The sequence below is a fragment of the Podarcis bocagei genome, assembly GCF_964188305.1.
Source record: "Podarcis bocagei genome assembly, chromosome: 10".
Classification (NCBI taxonomy): domain Eukaryota; kingdom Metazoa; phylum Chordata; class Lepidosauria; order Squamata; family Lacertidae; genus Podarcis; species Podarcis bocagei.
In genome coordinates, this window is record NC_138135.1 from 8,380,680 (window position 1) to 8,399,701 (window position 19,022).

At 45.2% G+C, this 19,022-nt stretch overlaps 1 protein-coding gene and 1 long non-coding RNA gene across 2 annotated transcripts in view; one reads left to right on the forward strand and one right to left on the reverse strand.

Annotated features, from left to right (window-relative positions):
• The window catches only part of LOC308595942, a 132,432-nt gene that overhangs the window by 84,851 nt on the left and 28,559 nt on the right, over positions 1-19,022 (forward strand). The gene's annotated exons all lie outside the window — the stretch shown is intronic.
• GDI2 (GDP dissociation inhibitor 2) overlaps positions 1-19,022 on the reverse strand; it is a 30,835-nt gene that overhangs the window by 8,677 nt on the left and 3,136 nt on the right. The window contains exons 2-5 of the mRNA XM_081210431.1: positions 9,026-9,133; positions 5,940-6,039; positions 4,258-4,392; positions 2,260-2,458 (exon numbers count right to left, since the gene is read on the reverse strand). Coding sequence (XP_081066557.1) covers positions 2,260-2,458; positions 4,258-4,392; positions 5,940-6,039; positions 9,026-9,133 — 542 coding nt within the window. The remainder of the gene's footprint in view (positions 1-2,259; positions 2,459-4,257; positions 4,393-5,939; positions 6,040-9,025; positions 9,134-19,022) is intronic.

Genomic DNA, 19,022 nt, shown 5'->3' on the forward strand with positions numbered 1-19,022 from the left:
GCTCTTTGGGGGTGGGGGAGGAGCCACGCTGCTCTGCCTATAGCTTTTGCATTCCCCCTGAAGCCCCGACAAGGTTTGCAAGCAGAGGGAAGGCTGTGCGTCTTTGCCCTGCGCTCCTGGGGTGCTCTTTGGGGCTGGGGGAGGAGCCACGCTGCTCTGCCTATAGCTTTTGCATTCCCCCTGAAGCCCCGACAAGGTTTGCAAGCAGAGGGAAGGCTGTGCGTCTTTCCCTGCGCTCCTGGGGTGCTCTTTGGGGGGGGGGAGCCACACTGCTCTGCCTATAGCTTTTGCATTCCCCCTTAAGCTCCGACAAGTTTTGCAAGCAGAGGGGAGGCTGTGTGATCCTGGGGTGGAGGGGGGGGGGAGCAGCAAATTGCTTTCTCTCAGTGCCTCCTAATTCAACTGCAAAGGATTGCCTAACCGGATTCTGAGCTCCATTTGAAGTTTAAAAATATTAAGTTTGGGGATTTCTTCAGGTAGCAGTTTTGCAGAAATAGTCATAAATACATGCAAAGCATTTCCACAATTCAGTATTAGTGAGCTCTGCTAAAACCGAGCAGGCATCTGGCTCAGTAACAGTTTAAACTAAACAACTATAACCAAAATAAAAAAATTCCTTCCAGTAGCACCTTAAAGACCAACTAAGTTAGTTCTTGGTATGAGCTTTCGTGTGCATGCACACTTCTTCAGATACACTGCTCTGTATCTGAAGAAGTGTGCATGCACACAAAAGCTCATACCAAGAACTAACTTAGTTGGTCTTTAAGGTGCTACTGGAAGGAATTTTTTTATTTTGATTATGGCAGACCAACACGGCTACCTATCTGTAACTGCAACTATAACCAGACATCCTGTGTGTTTGTGTGTGGACCATGTTTCTAGCAGCTAATCTTTATTGCTGAAAAGAGGCACTGATATTCCACTCCAAATCTATAATTCATTATACAAATTCTTACAAGTACAGTCCACCTATACCAAACCAAAAACATTGTGTTCTCTTGTTATTGAATGGAAGCTATTTATCTGCCCTCTTTTCCTCCTCTGTTCTTTGCTCAGTCACTCCATTTTGAATCTTCCTTTCAAAACAACCATGCCTGTTTTGAGAAAACTTCAGAGATTTAGGAACTGGAGCACAATCATTTGATCTCTTTGCTGTTCCTCCATACTCCAAGCACTTCTCATTTGCACAGCCCTGGTTTCTCTCCCTGACTATTAATATTCTTGATTAATAACAGTAAAATACTCAAATTTTAGTTTTTGTGACTGCTGCCAATACTGACTTCCCAGTGATGATGAAAACAGCTACATTATAATGGAATGTCTGTCCTTTTTCCATTCTCTTCATTATATATTGTGGCTCACTTTAAAGCAGCAAAGTGGACAGGAGCCACCCACTTTGCTGTTTTAAATAGTTTAGTACAACATTTGAGTTGGATTTTTTCTTCTTATTTTCCTGCTCTAAAAACTTGGTGCGTCTTTTGGTCAGGTGCGTCCTATGGAGCGAAAAATACGGTAATACGTAATAAAGCAAAAATAAACCAATGACCGCGTGCCCCCAAAACACATTTAAAAGACCGTAGAATGTTAACCAGCCAAAGGCCTGAAGCAAGACCTTAAATTTGGTCCAGTAGCAAAGTACAGTGAGATTAATTGGAAGTCAGTTTTAAGTCTCTTTTCTATAAATTTTATAATAGTTTTCAATACCCGGAGTATATATGATGATAATTATATTCTTATATCTTATAGTGTGGTGGCTTGTTTGATTTTTCTGTAATTTGTTTGTTTGATTGTATGTTTGTATACTTGTATGCATGTCTGCTTTTCATAAATCTATTTATTTTAAATTAATAAAGATATATTTAAAAAAACCAATTTGGTCTAGTAGCGTACAGACAGGTGGGGCAGATTCTTCAGTAGTAATGTCCCATGTTGTCAACAACCAACTCCTATCAACAGCCAGACTGCAATATCTTATACCAGCTCCAGCATCTGAATGAGCCTTAGGGGCAGACCCACATAAAGCACATTGCAACAGTCCAGTTGGGCCATTGTGGCTGAGCTGTCTCAATCCTGTAGCAATCACAGCTGCTGAACCGGCCAAAGCTGGCAAAAGGGGCTTCCAGACATGGAAGCCACTTGAGCCGTAAGCCATGGAACAAGAAGCACACTCGCACTACTGCGCACCTGTCTCTTCAGGAAGAGTGAAACCCCACCCAGAACAGGCATCCATCTCTCTCTCTCTCTCTCTCTGCCACTTACTCATCAGTTCTGTACAGTGCAAGGGCGTGGCCTGTGAAATCTATGACATCCTGGCCCAGGTCAAACTTCTTGTAGACATCCCGCATCGTGTTCTTCTTGGGATCAACACCTTCGAAAGTGCGGGCATCGTTCTCATCAAAGTTGGCAACGTACACCAAGAATTTCCGGAAGCGCCTTTTTTCAAACAAGCCCATCAGACCTACAAAACAAGGAGACAGGTCAGAAAACAGACCCTGGTCCGAAAGTTAGGCTGACAACTTTCTTCTGGATCCACAAGAGGGGGGTTTCAGCACCAACCTGGGATAAGTTACTGGACTTGCATTTCAGCAACAACGCTGCTCCAGTTTAGGTAAGCATCGAAACTGAGGCACTGTCAGGCCGTACTCAAAAAAAGGTAAGGCTTTTTTTTCTGCTGTAGTCACAAAAAGCTGAAGGTCCGACAATGGCTGGGAGAAGCGAAAGCTGCTTGGGACAAGTCAGCCAGCCATTAATGTTTCCCTCCCCTTATGGTTTTGACTTTTAAAATGAGGCTGCATTTTAAATTGAATTTTAACCTGTATTTTAAATTTATATATATATATAATGTTTTTACTGAAATTTTACTGGTGTTAGCTGCCCTGAGCCCAGCTCTGGCCAGGGAGGGCAGGGTATAAATTATTATTATTATTAAGAAAACAAGCCAAAATAGATTTTAATTCTCCTATGTACTAACTCCTGCAAGGACTACTCACCAAATTCCAGCAAGTACAAAGTTTATTGCAAGCTCTTCCAGTGAAGAGAAAAAATGGAACCAGGCTGGGAACTGGGGCCTTCTCCAGTTTGGTTTCCCCAACCACCTCTCTCCTCAGAAGACACCCAGCTGAGTTTGGCACATTGTTTTCTCCCTTGCCCACCAGCAAACACGCAGAAACTTAAGAGCAGCTATCTGCAAAGATACGGTATCTGCACCCTTTTTTTGGCCATTACAGTCTGTTCTCACAAAAACTGCCAGGCCTGATCTGGGAATGTAAGTCAGTGTGTTTCAGACCAGGAGCTTGCTCTACTATTGGCAAGCTCCAGAAGCAGCGATTCCTTCTACCAGGGCAAAAATAAACCTCGTTTGAAGGCGGGCTGATTCACATCACAAATCTGAGCATGTGGCCATAAACCAAGTGAGACCATTAGCTTTCCTAGTTAATCCCAATGAGGAAAAGCTGAGGCACAACTCCTTCCTAGCTCTGCTACTAGAGAGCCTTCAAGTTACTAATTGCCAGGGACTGGACCTGGGGCCTTATGCAAACAGAAGCAAGTGATTTACCACCAATTCTTAGGTCCCAAACCTCAGAATTATTTGAAGGTGCGAACAGGCATGTAATAGGAGCGATCCATGGTCACGGTACTGAGACAAGTGCTATTAGACTGCAAAAAGCATATTATTATGGAACCATTACTATGCAAGATAGTGATTGTTCTAGCATAGATATCTCATTATAAGTCTCACTATAAGCCAAGTTTATGAATGGCATTAAGGAGTGCAGATTGGGCCCTCTGACTAATAATTGCTGGGAAAGTGAATAAGCACCAGACCTTTGAACTCATCCCTATTTTCTATGTTGTAAGAAGTGAAAAAAAAAACATTATTCTTAAACATGGCACGCTAGGAATACTTCAGCTAGCCTGCATAGACATAAACTTCTCATATATTCAGTTGGTATATTCTTATGGTACAGAAGCATATAAGTATTTTTTTATAAATAAATAAGAATCTGTCACACAGATCCATCCATTTATGGCGATGCTGAATTCAAACACTGCAAAGTCAGTTTAGTGCTTATAAGTTAAAACCAGACTCGGTCTTTTGTACTAATTTGTTCTACACTTTTCAACAAAGCTCCGGTGCATATCCCTCAAACATTTCTGAAGAGCACAAGAAGTTTGAGCGCAATAATTTTGGACTCCATATCTTAAAACTCTGGTGGGGAAAGCCAGAAGAGTGCTGTGAAAGGTCCATTTCCTTACTGGATGCCAGGGCTTCAGCCTCAGTCGAAGGGACTTTGTAAATCTTTCCTCCCTTGTAGACGAAGCTTCCTTCAATCACTTTGAAGTCCAGGTAACGAGTGACTTCTGTGTACAGCAACATCTTGACCAGCTGGCCTGAAACCAAAGCAAGTTTAATGAATACGAGTCAGCTGGAGGCGACACAGGTGAAGAAGATACATTGAAATACCCTGGATGACCAGTCAAACCATGTATTCACTTGTTCAAGAAAATGGCGGCCTCAAAATACCCTTGAGTGTACGGTTGTTGGCACTGCTTACAAAACTACATGTGCTAAGAGTTGCACAGGATTCTGGAACTTCAGCTACAGTACACTTGACAGTTATAGGACTAAGAGAACCGAAGGTCTCGGCATGCTCTTTTTTGTAAAAACAAAACAAAACCCAGCCCTGCAGATTAAGTGACTAAGCCCTGGACTTAGCTTAATTCAGAGATGGGGGACCAGTAGCCCCCCAAATCATCATTCCTGACCTTTAGCTTCCTGGCTTAGTCTGATGGGAGCTGGAGAGCCACGGCTGTTTCCTGCTCCTGCTTTAATCGAACAGTTATGGCCAGCTTGAAAAATCACTGGGGCAGCAGGCCACCTAGCAACCAAGGTGGTTGCAGTGCACTCAGGACCAGGTTAGTCTCCACAACAGCTAGGAGCCTAACTGGCCTGTAATGGGCAGTGGCAAGCTTAGGCTCATTACTGGAGGGGAAGGCTATCTATGCTTTCGGCCAGGACCAAACTTCTCTGAGGGTGGATGACACAGCGAGGCATTCTGCCTGCAGCGGCCCAGACAAATAAGCAACTCTGTACTCCTTTGGGAAAGGCCATAAGGCGGCAGCTCTGCTTATATGAGGGTAAATACTGCCCATTCTAACACAGACGCTATGCAAACATGCAAGCTACGGCAGTGGATCCCTAGGACAGCCAACTTGGAAACAGGGGTGTGCAATAGCTGGTCTTCAATATCACAATATATTACCGGCTAAACATCAGGATATATTGATATATTACAACGTCTGAAATAAGGGTGGAACTATGTACAGGTGAACAGTAATGCTGAGCAATATATGATTGTCAGCATCATGTTATATCACCAGCTAAACATTGCAATGTATAAATATATCACAATGTCTGAAATAAGGATGGAGCTATGTAGACGCACTGGTTGGCTTCACAGTCTTTCCTGCGTCATTTTTGCTGGTGCCTGCTTTTGTGATTCGCTGCCGGGGAGGGGAGAGCTGAGCTGGCTGAGTTAACAGGGGCTGCAGAAATCAAGAGAAGCATTGGCTGGCTTCATGGTTTTTCCCACTTTGTGATTTTTGTGAAGCACACACACATGCACACTGATTTGTGATATATTGCCAAGTCAAAATTCATGAAACCAGTATCACGATATGGACTTCAAACTGGTTTGGGACAATATACTGATATATCACCCAGCCCTACTTGGAAGTAGTGCCTGTAAGTTAACTGGGTCCCAGTACTGTTTGAAAAGGGATAAACCTAAAGGGAGGCACTAGTATCTAATTCTGGGGAGTGGGGCTGGAAGACTGGCATGCAGAGATCAACCTACTCAGGTATTTGTGGCATTAAAATACAGAGAAGAAACCTGACGTTTTAGAGAAGGCCACCAAGGAAGATGCCAGCCACTCACCATTTGCCATAAGGAACTTGGGGATCAGGTCCACATTCCAGTCTCTTCCTCGGCCCATGGACTCCGGTGGAGTTCCCGGCAGGCTAAACCTTTTGTACAGCTTTGAAGACAAGAAGTTGTGCGGTTAGGACTGTGGTTATGCCTGCAGGAAGGTCTGTCAACTGAGAAAGTCAGGGCTGTTCAAACTGAGTGCTTAAGAGCATGCAGAGGGTCCCCAGGCAAAGACTTCTAGCTCATCAGAGTCCACCCAACTGTTCTACATATCAGCTCTCCATCCCTAGTCCCAGATGCCATCCTGGGAATCTTGGGGGCACTCCTGGATGCATTGCTGCTGTAGGAGTATAGTGGTACCTCAGGTTACAGACACTTCAGGTTACAGACTCCACTAACCCAGAAATATTACCTCGGGTTAAGAACTTTGCTTCAGGGTGAGAACAGAAATCGTGCGGCGGCGGCACAGCGGCAGCAGGAGGCCCCATTAGCTAAAGTGGTGCTTCAGGTTAAGAACAGACCTCCAGAACGAATTAAGTACTTAACCCGAGGTACCACTGTAAGTTCTTAACCCGAGATACCACAGTACCTTTTACCAGCTTCATCTGCACACCAGCAACAATTGGATCGGGACAACTTGGTCCCTGCAGCCCATGCATAGGTAACCTCGAGACTGTGCTCTATGTGAGTGGTCCCTACATAGCTTGGGTCCAGAAGTTCCAGCTGGTGCAGAATGCATCAGCTTGGCTGCTGATGGGGCAAGCAGCTGACAGGATGGGGCACCTCTGCGAAAATCTGCACTGGCTACCCAGGCACCACCGGGCTAGCTTCAAGGTTCTTGTATTAATATACAAAGCCCTGAACGGCCTGGGTCAGGACACCTAAAGGATTGCTCCATCGCCAAGACCACCCAGAGGACCACTGGGAAGTCATCCCCTGTGTTTCAGAAGCACAACAGGCTTCACACTGGCTCCCAGTACGTTTCTGAGCACAATTCAAAGTGCTGGTGTTGACCTTTAAAGCCCTACACGACCTTGGTCAAGTATACCTGAAGGAGCGTCTCCACCCCCATCGTCCTGCCCGGACACTGAGATCCAGCTCTGAGGGCCTTCTGGCAGTTCCCTTGCTGCGAGAAGCCAAGTTACAGGGAACCAGGCAGAGGGCCTTCTCGGTAGTGGCCCTGTGGGAAGCCTCCCACCAGATGTCAAAGAGAAAAACAACCACCAAAATTTTAGAAGACATCTGAAGGCAGCCCTGTTTAGGGTAGCGTTTAATAGACTATTGTATTTTAATATTCTGTTGGAAGCCACCCAGAGTGGCTGGGGAAACCCTGCCAGATGGGTGGGGCATAAATAAATTATTATTAATTATTATTATCATTCACCTTAGAAGTCAGGTATTTAGTGCTACCAATCCCAAGCTGTGGGAGTCCCTTTCAGCAGAGCTTCAACAGATGTCCTCACTGCCTGAACACCTTTTCATGCTAACGGGCCAATTCAGTTATTGAAATATCCTTGGATGCGTCAGATGTTTTTGTGATTATTCTTTGTTGTTTCTATGACATTTCATATTCTGTTGTATGGCTTGGCATTTTATATGAGCGGGGTGGTTTATTGTCACAAATAAATCTAGGGAAGGACATGGCTTAGCCTTAGAGCCCTTCAATATGATGAAAATAAACATTCTGCAAATGAAAGCTGCTGCAAAGACAAGATAAGAAACCTATGCAAGTTTCATAATTATGCAAGTTAGTACCAGAATTTGGATTTGACAGGCTCCTTGCTGCTCTGCCTATACGGGAGTGCAGTGCTTGGCAGTACCAAGCCAGGAGCGGCTGGTATGATAGCCCTCCGGTTTAGAAGCTTTGTCCACCCCACCCCTGAGCCTTTCACATTAGAGAAAAGCCTATCAGATGATCTGCAGACTAATGCAACCAGAAGCCATTTTATGCCAATTAAGCCAGATTTGCTCAGAGGAAAATCTGCCTATTTAGGAAACTGAAGGCAAAACATTTTCAGCAGCCTTGCTGCAGGATTACAGATTGAGAATAAATCCATTGTAGCAACTTGAGAATCTAGCATCAGCTGCAAATATAAGGGGCCCGACGTTCCAAGAGGGCTACAAAAATCCTGTGTGTAAGCTAACTAAGTAATCAAGCTACCTACTACTTTGCGGTTCCGCAACACCTACTCAAATCCTGCCCCAGAGTGCTAGATGCAAAAACCAGACTGCTACTGAGTGAGCGGATCAGGGCTTGCAAAGTGTCATGCACAGAGCACCACGAGGGCCCACCAATTAGTTGATTGTTTCTGCTTCTAAAGCACTGTGAGTCTAAGGCTTTACAGGTGCTGCCAATCAACTGATCAGTGGGGCCTGCAAACTCTCATTGGCCCAGCTGTACTGTTACCTGCCCTGCCCCTGATGTCATCAGATGTAGAGCAGGTGGGCGTGGCCTGGCCAAAACAGCCTCACAGGGGAAGTGTGCAAGTTCTGGTGGGCCCAATTAGTTCTGCAGATTCCCTCCTCAAAAACCTACCTTCTTCCATGAAGCCTCTGAAACCACCCCTTCATGTTCAAGCATGACAAGGTTCGATACGTGAAGCTGAAATAACACACGCTTTCCTAATTTACGCCATCTCTCCCCCACAACTTCCTGTTGTCTCCTGCACTGATTTATAGGCTGCAAGCCCCCTAGGTCCTCTTGAATTCTGCAGAGCCCTGCACAATGATGGAAGTCTATTACTTGTGAAGGATGCTCTCTCTCTCACAAGGATGAAGCACCAGGCAAATAGGTCTGCAAGTGGACCAAATTTATATGAATCCCCCGACTCCCTAGCCAGGCCTCAGTTGCATCCTGTGTTTCTCCCGACTCCCACTTGCCTCAGCTAGCAGGGTCTGGGGTGAAGAACTGTAGTCCCAACAATGTCTGGAGGAACCCAGACTCCCTTCCTGTTTTAACTGGTAAGCTTGGTGGGGCAGGGACAGAGGAAAGCAGCACCATGCACATCAATGCTGCTTTAGTTTTGTCTAATTTCGGCAGAGAAATTCAGCAGAATCCGAGTATTCACAACATAAAGCTGCCTGGCGATACTCACATCTTCCAGGGGTGTAATAGATGCACTTTCACCTCCATAGTAAGCATTGCGATCCATGTGAAGAACCTTCTTCCCATTCACCGACATGATGCCAGACAGAATGCATTCCTGTGTGAGAGAGAAACAACCGGCAACATTAAACCAAGGGAGCCCTCGGGTTTTGCTCTTTTGATCACAATCTACCAGAGCTTCCAATGGAGGTGGTGGTGATGGGAGAACCACTACCCTGTGCTAAGTGAAACTAAGAAGGTGGCCGTTGGAAGAGGCAACTTGTCCAATTACTGCAACAGAAAATGCGGACGGAGGAACAGAAGACTAGCACTGGAAGCAACTGGGGAAAATTGCCAGCTGTTATTTATTAACTAATGTCTTGCAGCAAACCTGTATCAAGGTGGTATCCTGTCAGCAGGTGCTCCTCTATAGACTGGCACACAAAGCAATCTGAAAGCCTGAAAGCTCTGCACTCCCGGATAGGCAAACAAAAAACCGACCGGTGCATTAAAGCCACAATGCTGGGGAAATTTGCAGAAGAGTGCAGAATATGTTTACTTGGGCAGGTCCTTTTCAGAGCTGACTTCCGTGCTGCAAGTGAAAGCTACTGCCAACCGGTTAAGGCGTGGCAACTATACCATCCGTCTGCTAAGCTGGGAGAACAGCTTTTGCTTTACAATCGACACTGAGTGGTAGACTGCACTGTTTCGGACGAACATTTCCACCAAGTAAAGCACAGCCAAGCCAGAGCTGCTCAAATATTCCAAAACATATTCCAATAGCTTGACACATCAGCCTGCCAACGCTGCACAGCTACCCAGCCCAAAGCAAGGGAGGATTCCAGAGGCGTGGCTCTGTGGGCAGGCAAGGAGAAATCGGCCACATGCCCAGTCACTTCCACTTCCTTTAGCAACCGACATCTTCAAGTTTAGCTCGGGCTTTTGCCTCCACATGGAACCTAAAGCAGGAAGCCTGGTGGTCATGCTCGGGGAGAAAAGCAGAGAAAGCGCAAAGCCAGATTTGCATGTGCTGCTGCAAGGCAGTCCCCACATGACTTCTCTGCCTTAGAATACTCCAACAGCACCCAGATAATGAGTAAGACTGTGCTGTCATAAGCCAAAAGAGAATGCAGAGAAACGGGGAGGGCTATATGTCTCTATTGCCAGCCAAGTCTTCCTTGAACCACTCTTCCCTTTCTCTGGAGAAGGGACAGCCCCCCCTCTGAATTTACATCCTTAATTATAGTGTACAGCGGTGCCTCGCAAGACGAAAAGAATCCGTTCTGTGATTCTCTTCTAGTGGTTTTTTCGTCTTGCGAAGCAAGCCCATTGACGGATTAGCGGATTAGCGGCTTTTAGCGGCTTATCTGCTGATCGGATCAGCTGATAAGCGGCCTAGAAAAAGGGGGGAGGAAAGGGGAAAAAACCAGCAGGAACTCGCAAGACATTGTCGTCTTGCGAAGCAAGCCCATAGGAAATTCGTTTTGCGAAGCACCTCCAAAACGGAAAACTCTTTCATCTAGCGAGTTTTCCATCTTGCGAGGCATTCGTCTTGCGGGGCACCACTGTATGTTCTGGGTGTTCAATGTAAGCTGCTTTGGGAGCCAACTTGATTGAAAAGCTGTGTACCTGAAGCCCAGTGTCTTCTAGTTTGTTTTAAAGTGTCTGCAACAGGAGTAGGACAGGTCATCTCAATTAATTCTAAGCCTTTGCACAGAGTCTTGCCCTGAAGCTACTACTTTTATTGCCAACCAAAGAATTTTAAGCCTTTGAGAAATTTGGATCCATTATCCCCACTTCACCACCAACTGATTTTCTAGAGAGCACAGCAAGGGTTAAACACGGCAGAGTCAGTCAGTGCTGTTAGTTAGCATTAGGCAAGCAAGATCCTGCCTACACGTTCTTGGTTGGTTCAGTGCCCGGTCTCAAACTTGAAAATCTAGATTTACTCCAGGATAAGATGCACCAAACTTAACTGCTGCAGTTTAACCTATTGTAGTGCCTCAATTTTTTCCACAAGAGTCCATTTCTCCTACTTGGTTCAGGGCAGCTATAATAAGTAGAGATACTACAGTGGTGCCCCGCAAGACGAATGCCTCGCAAGACGGAAAACTCGCTAGACGAAAGAGTTTTCCGTTTTGAAGGTGCTTCGCAAAACGAATCTCCTATGGGCTTGCTTCGCAAGACGAAAATGTCTTGCGAGTTCCTGCGGGGTTTTTTTCCTCCCCCCCCCTTTTTCTAAGCCGCTAAGCCGCTTATCAGCTAATCCGATAAGCCGCTAAAAGCGCTAATCAGTCAATGGGCTTGCTTTGCAAGACGAAAAAACCGCTAGACGAAGAGAATCACAGAACGGATTCTTTTCGTCTTGCGAGGCACCACTGTATTCCTGGTGGTACTAAGAAAGGCATCCCCAACCTGCAGCCCTCCAGACGTTTTGGCCTACAACTTCCCAGGACCAGTGGTCAGGGTTGATGGTAACTGTCGTCCAAAACATCTGGAGGGCCGAAGGTTGGGGGTGCCTGTGCTAAGAGGATGCCAGGAAGCAAAATGGCTTCAACAGCTCCGTTACTAGACTAAGTACTTTGAAGTAGAATTGCTGAGCCAAAAGCAACTTGCAAACAGGCTAAAATGTTTTCAGTTAAAAAGTGGAGCTAGGCTTCTAATTAGGACTGATCCTAGGGCAGTCTACATTCTAACTTTACAGCACATGCTACAGGTTAGATATTTTAATGCTTGCTTATATTCATCCAATGCCTTCCACAATTACAAGCAAACACAGAGCTTGGTCCTAAGAACAGAGTAATATTAGGAGAGCAACAAAATTCACTGGAAGAAGCTGCTGGAGGAAAATTCAACAAACAAAAAAAATCACTGAGCAGGACATGATAGCAGCTCTCAGGCAGCATACAGAAATTCTCCCGGCCTCTCTTGTGAAAGAAGTCAGAGTTCCTGTTCTATTTGTTTGCCAACAGCATCGTGGCTAGTGGGTTTTACAGGTAAAGATGGATGGATATACAAGTTTTAGATAGAGCTTCCTTTACACCAAGGGCATGAGATAAAACAGTTATTGAGGTTAGCCGCACAAGCAGGAAGTTTCCAGGCAGGTGGGCTGCTTGTATGACAAAGGTCCGCGGAAGAAACAATGGAACTGGTACATTCCTCAACCCAAAGCCACAGCACTGGATTAATGTTACTACTGTGAGAGGGATTAAGGCTGCAATCCTAATCCTATTTCCCTAGATGTAAGCCCCACTGAGTTCAACAACACTTGCCTCCCACTAGACATTGTTAGGATTGCACTATAGATCAGTTGACTCCCAATTGGTGGTCCACGGACCCCACTCAGGGGGTCTGTGGCATCATTCACATAACAGAAACTACACAAGAGGTATCACCATTTTCAAAAGGAGGGGGTCCATGGTTTGGCTTGTGAAAAGGAGGGGGTTCACAGTACTTAGCTACTTGGGATCCACGGCTGTAGATTATTAGCTAACCTGTGGGCCTCCAGGTATTGTTGAACTACAACTCCCATCAGCCATGCTGATAGAAGTTAGCCCCTCCCCCCATTAGAAACAGTTGCATTGGGATCCCTTCTCACAAACAAGGAAAAGTAGTTGGTTTTCTGCTAATTCAGCTAAGGAGCAACATTCAGGACAGGATCCTGCCATATGCTTCTATTGACTTATCTATAAGTACTAGCAAAATAGGAAATCACTTCCAACAACCTACTATGCACCCAAATGCAGAGGGGGAGCAAAATGTAAACTACTAACATTTATATTTTGAACACATCTTGTATCTGACAAGCTGTGGGATCAACAGCACGTACACTGCTAATCCCATTTAAAAATTATCTGCAAGCCCACATCACAGTTTAAGTTCCGACCGGATTTCTTCCTTTGTAGCTGACAGGGCCAGTTATATGAGGTTCTCAGATCTTTAGCAAATACTCCAAATGCCACAAGTTCCCCATAAAGGAGAAACACAACATAGTTGGGAAGGGGGAAACATATAGATAGTCCAGTGAATACTACAAACACGGTTGCATCATGTTGTAGCTACAATTACAGTCATACCTCTTGTTACGTTTGCTTCAGGTTAAATCTTTTCAGGTTGCGTCTTGAGGTGACCCAGAAGTACCGGAAAGGGTTACTTCCAGGTTTCGCCACTCATGCATGCGCATGATGTCACACGCACGCACAGAAGCAGTGAATTGCGACCTGCGCATGCGTGGGTTGCATTCTGCTCATGTTGTGAGCAGGGCTCCAGAACGGATCCCGTTCGCAACCAGAGGTACCACTGTACACTGTGCAATCTTTGACATATGCCAACGTCACAGGTAGGACTTTAGTGGAAATGTGGGCACCACAATACCAGCCATCATGGAGCTGCTGGCATCCAACAAAAACTCCAAGACCATCTGCATGACATGGTAACATGGCACTATACTGCCAGGTGAAATAATGACCGCTTTTGGTGCAAAACTGTTGCAGCAGCAGTTGCAGTTTTTACTAGGAGGCCCCTCTCTACAACTCAGAAGGGTTCTATTTGGTCTACTGCTGAGTTGGAACCAAATACTCAGAATGCATTTTGCAATCTGTTGAATGAAACATGTGCACGTACAACTTTGGGTAGGTGTGCACAGGGTTCCCTCACAGACCAGCCAGAATGGGAGCTTGAAAGGCAGACATGTGGCTATATAAACATTTTGTCCATAATCAAGATCAGCACTGTAGCTATTTGTTGTAGCTCTGTACAGTGGTGCCTCGCAAGACGAAATTAATTCGTTCCGCAAGTTTTTTCGTCTTGCGATGCACGGTTTCCCATAGGAATGCACTGAAAATCAATTAATGTGTTCCTATGGAAACTGCCTTCAGACCAGGTCCGGGGACAGTCTGTCCCCCGACCTCTTCTGAAGGCTGGGGGGGGGGACAAGGGCTTTTCTTCCCACCCCCAGCATTTTAAAAAACCCCGGGACAGCGGAGGACTTCTCCGCTGTCCGGGGCGATCTTAAAATGCTGGCGGGCGGCATTTTAAAATCGCCCGGGACAGCAGAGGACTTCTCCGCTGTCCGGGGCGATGTAAAAGCCCCTGGGAAGGCAGGCAGGGGGGACAAAGACTTTTGCCCCCCGCCCGCCTTCAGAAGAGGTCCTTCAGAAGAGGCGAAGCAAGCCCATAGGGAAATTCGTCTTGCGAAGCGCCTCCAAAACAGAAAACCCTTTCGTCTTGCGGGTTTTCCGTCTTGCGAGGCATTCGTCTTGCGAGGTACCACTGTACCTGTATTTTGTAGAGTGATTTATAAGTTTGCATCAGGGACTTTTAGTCAAGAGTTTCAGCTTTTTGATCACCAGAATGTGTGTGACAATGCTGAGATCTCCAAAGTTGAGAAGGCGGCTGGGGGCCTGTTTGACTGTTGTGGACCTGGAGTACCCCAGTCATGCAGGGCCAAAACGGCAACCTCACCAGGAACAGTGAGTAAGTAGAAAGGGAGGCACACATGGTCAAGCTTGAATGTTCTGCCTCCTTAGGCTACACAGTGGCCCATGCCAGCGGCAAAGAGACAGGAACCTGGCAAGCTCAAATCGTGTGGATCTCTGTACTTCACACACAACTGTTTATGTAAGCTGGCTCTCTTCTTCCTATTGGAGACAGATGTGTTGGCTACAAAACTCATTCCCTGACCAACAATGTGTTTATAAAGTTTATTATGTTTCACTGGCCTGCCGGTCTAGCTGCAGTGACGTCCTCCACTTCCAAGTAATGCCACCAAACCAATGAACCTGCAAGTCAGTAATCTGTACTACTGCGTATCTTTTATGCAAGAATGCTACTGCTGAAGTCTCTCTCTCTACCCACCAAATGTAGCAAGTGTTGTTTGAAGGACACAGTGGTCAGATTCTTGCTACGGAAGTGGCAATAAGCTTCCTGAGGCACAACAAGCATTCCAGCCTAGATCTGCAGCCCATGATCAACCATCATGATTTCAGTCCTGAAGACCACAACAAAGCATGATGCCTAGAGATGTAGAACTTAAGTAACCTTTGTCAAGAGTTGCCTTAGGGAGGTTTGAATACTCACGATGGCCTCTCTTGCCAGTGTGGCTGAAATCCCACTCTTATTTTCTTCAGTTGTTTTCAAGGTAAGCATGTACAAAAACTAGTGAGAACTCTGAGCAGCACTGTGAACGAGTAACACTACATAGAGACGTGCAGTTTTTAAAACTGGTAATCGTCACCCTAAGCAGCAGACCACTCCTGGGGTGTAGAAAGAACATGAAGACACATCAAAAGTTTGAGGCTCAAATCAAATACAGAACTGGTGAGCGAATGAAGGTCAAATTGCCAAGGAGGAACTATGCACAGATTGCAGAACAGTATTGCACCATTCCCAAGGATTGCAGTTGAGGCTTACAGCCCAGTTACACCCCCCATTTCCTCTTAAGGAAGCTGCGCAGAGTTCAGGCTTGCTCCCAATTGTGGTGACAGTTTCACCCCTTTGAAATATTTCCTACTTCAGATATCTGAAATTTGACTGCTGCTGGACTTTAATCTAGAGTCAAGTTTCAGATCTGCAAGCAACTAACTGGGTAGGCCTGGCAAATTATCTACCCCCTCCCTCCCCATCCTGTTCAACCACTCTTAAGAACTAAAAGTCATATATAAATGTTTTAAACGCAATAAAGAACAGGCTCGGGGGCAAGAAAGATTTAAGAGCTTTTTGCACTTTCATAAAAGGTTTTAAATGAAGTGCAAGGAATAGGGTTATGTTACTGCACAATCTGATTCCTTGGCCCATTTGAAATACTGTATGCTGTAGTAGAACTAAGCTTTGCTAATGCAAAAACTTCTTAGTTAAGATTGTCTGGTTCAGTTCTTTATAAAGATGGCCAGTTTACTGACAAAGCCAACAAAATAGGGTATTTCAAAGCTTGAAGAGTGTTGGCTGAAAGCTCCAATGTGTACCTGTTTTCTGTTCCACGATAAGGAGTTTCAGAGTTGACTGTCAGCCCAGATTTCAGAAATGCAAGCTTCATTATGCAGAACAACTAATTATTTTAAGTGTATATATCCTGTTTAAACACAAGGCCTTTTTATTTATAATAAGTGAAGTAAAGTGTCAGATACTTTACTTAGCTGCAATTTTTGGTCAAGGAAAGCCGTTTTGTCTAAAGTGTTCATACCCAACAAAACCCTTAAGTCTTTCAAAGTCAAGCTCTGCTAGACAAGGGACAATGAGGTTACAGCAATTAAATCTTGTAAACAGATAAGTGAATGCAAGGGTTCTACCTGCTAGAATTATGCTGAAACATTTTCGTTTGTCTCATTCAGCATTTCCTTAGAAAACAGAGGAAACCACAAGCAAGCTATGTCCCAAGAGGTCAAAATTCAGTCCAACATGCACCCAAGCATGAGAAAGGGCTTTCCTGCCACATACAGAGACAGAAGCTCATCGTGCAGCTTGAACAGCAGCCTCTGAGCTTTCTCCATGCGTTGTTCACTTGTTTCTGGACAGCAGGCCTGTACTAATGCACATGGCAAAACGAATGCCACTGAGCCCAAGCAGACTCCATTTATTACCCACGCCCTTCTTTCGGCAGTCTGCAATCATGACACACAGCTGGTAACCACAGAAGCACTAAAACACTGGAAACACACACAGCTCTTAGCAGAATTACACCCAGGGGCCTTCAAAGTCAGAGAGGAATGCAAAGCATGTTTCACAGCCAAAACGCAAAAATCTCTTGTTCTATCCCTCCAAACGAGCAAAGCTTTGGAAAACAAAAGCAGGAAAAAGCTGGCTTCAACAATCACAGGAAGCACGCGTTCATTCAGAGCCATATTTATTTCTCCCCTGAACAGAACAATGCCTTCTCTCATCTTATGCCTTGCCATCCATCATTTGTTCAGAACTGATATCTACTACAAGAACTGAAATTGGTAAGCCATCAGTGGAAGACGGGGAGAAAAGCCATTTTATTAGAACAACACACACAGGGTTGTTGAAAGATCAGGTGACTGGTCTACACTGTGACTGCCACCATTTAGATACGAGGCTGCCACCATTTAGATACGATGCCCTATAACAGCAACTTTCAGGCAGCTCTCCTCACAGGCAGCTCCCCTTTTCAGATCATAAAAGGCTACAAAAAGTCATCTTCTCAAAACACCTGCAAATTTTGGTGAACAGTAGCAGGGTTGTTTTAAATGCCAGCTAAAATCCAGCTTCCCAGAACCCATGTTAACCCACCAGTGACAACTAGAAAATTGGTTTGCTACGAAACAATAGAGGCTAAGGCCTCCTATACCGCGTCAAATTCATACTCCTGCATCAAGCCACCTCAAACATGGAAAACAGCATTATTGCCAAATTAAGGCAAACATGCTTTTTTGGGGAGGTGCTGACCATCAATTCCCTTTCACAGAAAGGGTGTCCAAGCAAGAAGATGGTGTCAATTTGAGATTGTAATCCCCAAAGGCAACAACAATTTAAAAGGGTAGCAGTAATCGGCAAGGCAAGAATCAATATTTGAGAAGCACTATTTATTCCTCCCTCAAATTTAAACAAGCTCCTCCTCTTGTCATATTAGCTGATGTAAATAGTTCAGTTTGCAGTAAGAGCTCAGTTTATGACAAGCGCCAAGTGAATAAGGATTAAGGTGTTACCTGGCTATTTGGAAGGAAGACCCTTCTTTCAAAGAGACTAGCCACAGGAAAGAGTGAAGCCAAGGTGCTGGGCTGGGCAGGGGAGAGCAAAGACACCACTGAAAGTGAAGTTTCAAGGGGATACTAGACAGTAGGAAAGGAGGACAGGGCCATAGCTCAATGGCAGAGCCTCTGCTTAGCATGAAGGTCCCAGATTCAATCCCAGGTATCCCCAGATGCCTCAAACCCTGGAGAGCCATTGACAATATTATGCTAGATGGACCTGACAGGGCAAAGAGGAAAGCACCATAAAAGCAAACCAGAGAAGTAAGAGGATGAAGGAGCTAACAATCAGGTAAGGGTCAGGAGACAGAAGTGATCTGGGAAGAAGAGAGAAGCTACAAACATTCTGAATGGGAAAAGGAGTCAAGGCATGCAAGAAAAGGCTAGGCCTGGGGAAAACATAACAGAGCCAGGCCTAAGGGAAAGAGTCAAACAAGAACTAGAGAAGATGTCATGTGACTCAGGCAGGAAGGTAGGGCTGTAAAGCAAGAGCCAATGGCTAAATACTTGGACATGTGAGATCAGGGTTTGAAATATACTTTCAAATCTCTACATAGTCTTGAATCAAACCAGGAAGTCTTGGGTCATTCAAAAAAATCTGTAACCCACTTTTATCCTACATAAGTAGCACAAAGTGGCCTATCAGTTCCTCTCAGGGTGGCTGAGTAGGATTTAAGACAGGCTTCCTCAACCTCGGCCCTCCATATGTTTTTGGCCTACAACTCCCATGATCCCTAGCTAGCAGGACCAGTGGTCAGAGATGCAGGGAATTGTAGTCTCAAAACATCTGGAGGGCCGAGGTTGAGGAAGCCTGATTTAAGGTCATGTATGCTGCCCTGAAGGAAAAACAGATGTCTGTTATGAAAATGGAACAGAGATGTAAAGAAATGTTAAAAGAAAAGGACAAATTAAATGGTTAGAAGACATGGTGAGTACTGTGAAACCACAGAGATGTGCGTCAAGTATGGAATTAAAACAGTGGTATCCGAGGGGATGACCTTGATCTTTCTGGAGCTGTAACAAAGAGGATTTGGTATGAAGAGAACAGAGGATGAGAACAGAGGCAAAGAGGGGAGTCATGAGAGAGAAGGAGTAAAAAGGAGGATGAAAAGAGAATAGCTGTGCCATGACTGGGAGAATTAAGCCGTAAGACCGGGGTAAGAAAGAAAAGCATGTGTAATAAAGGGAAATATGGGGGAAATAATTAACATGACTAAGTGCAGTCAATAATAATAATAAAACGAAGCCCAGAGGCTAAAAGAAAATGGTGGGGGGATGAAACAAAGGAAAGGACATAAGGGA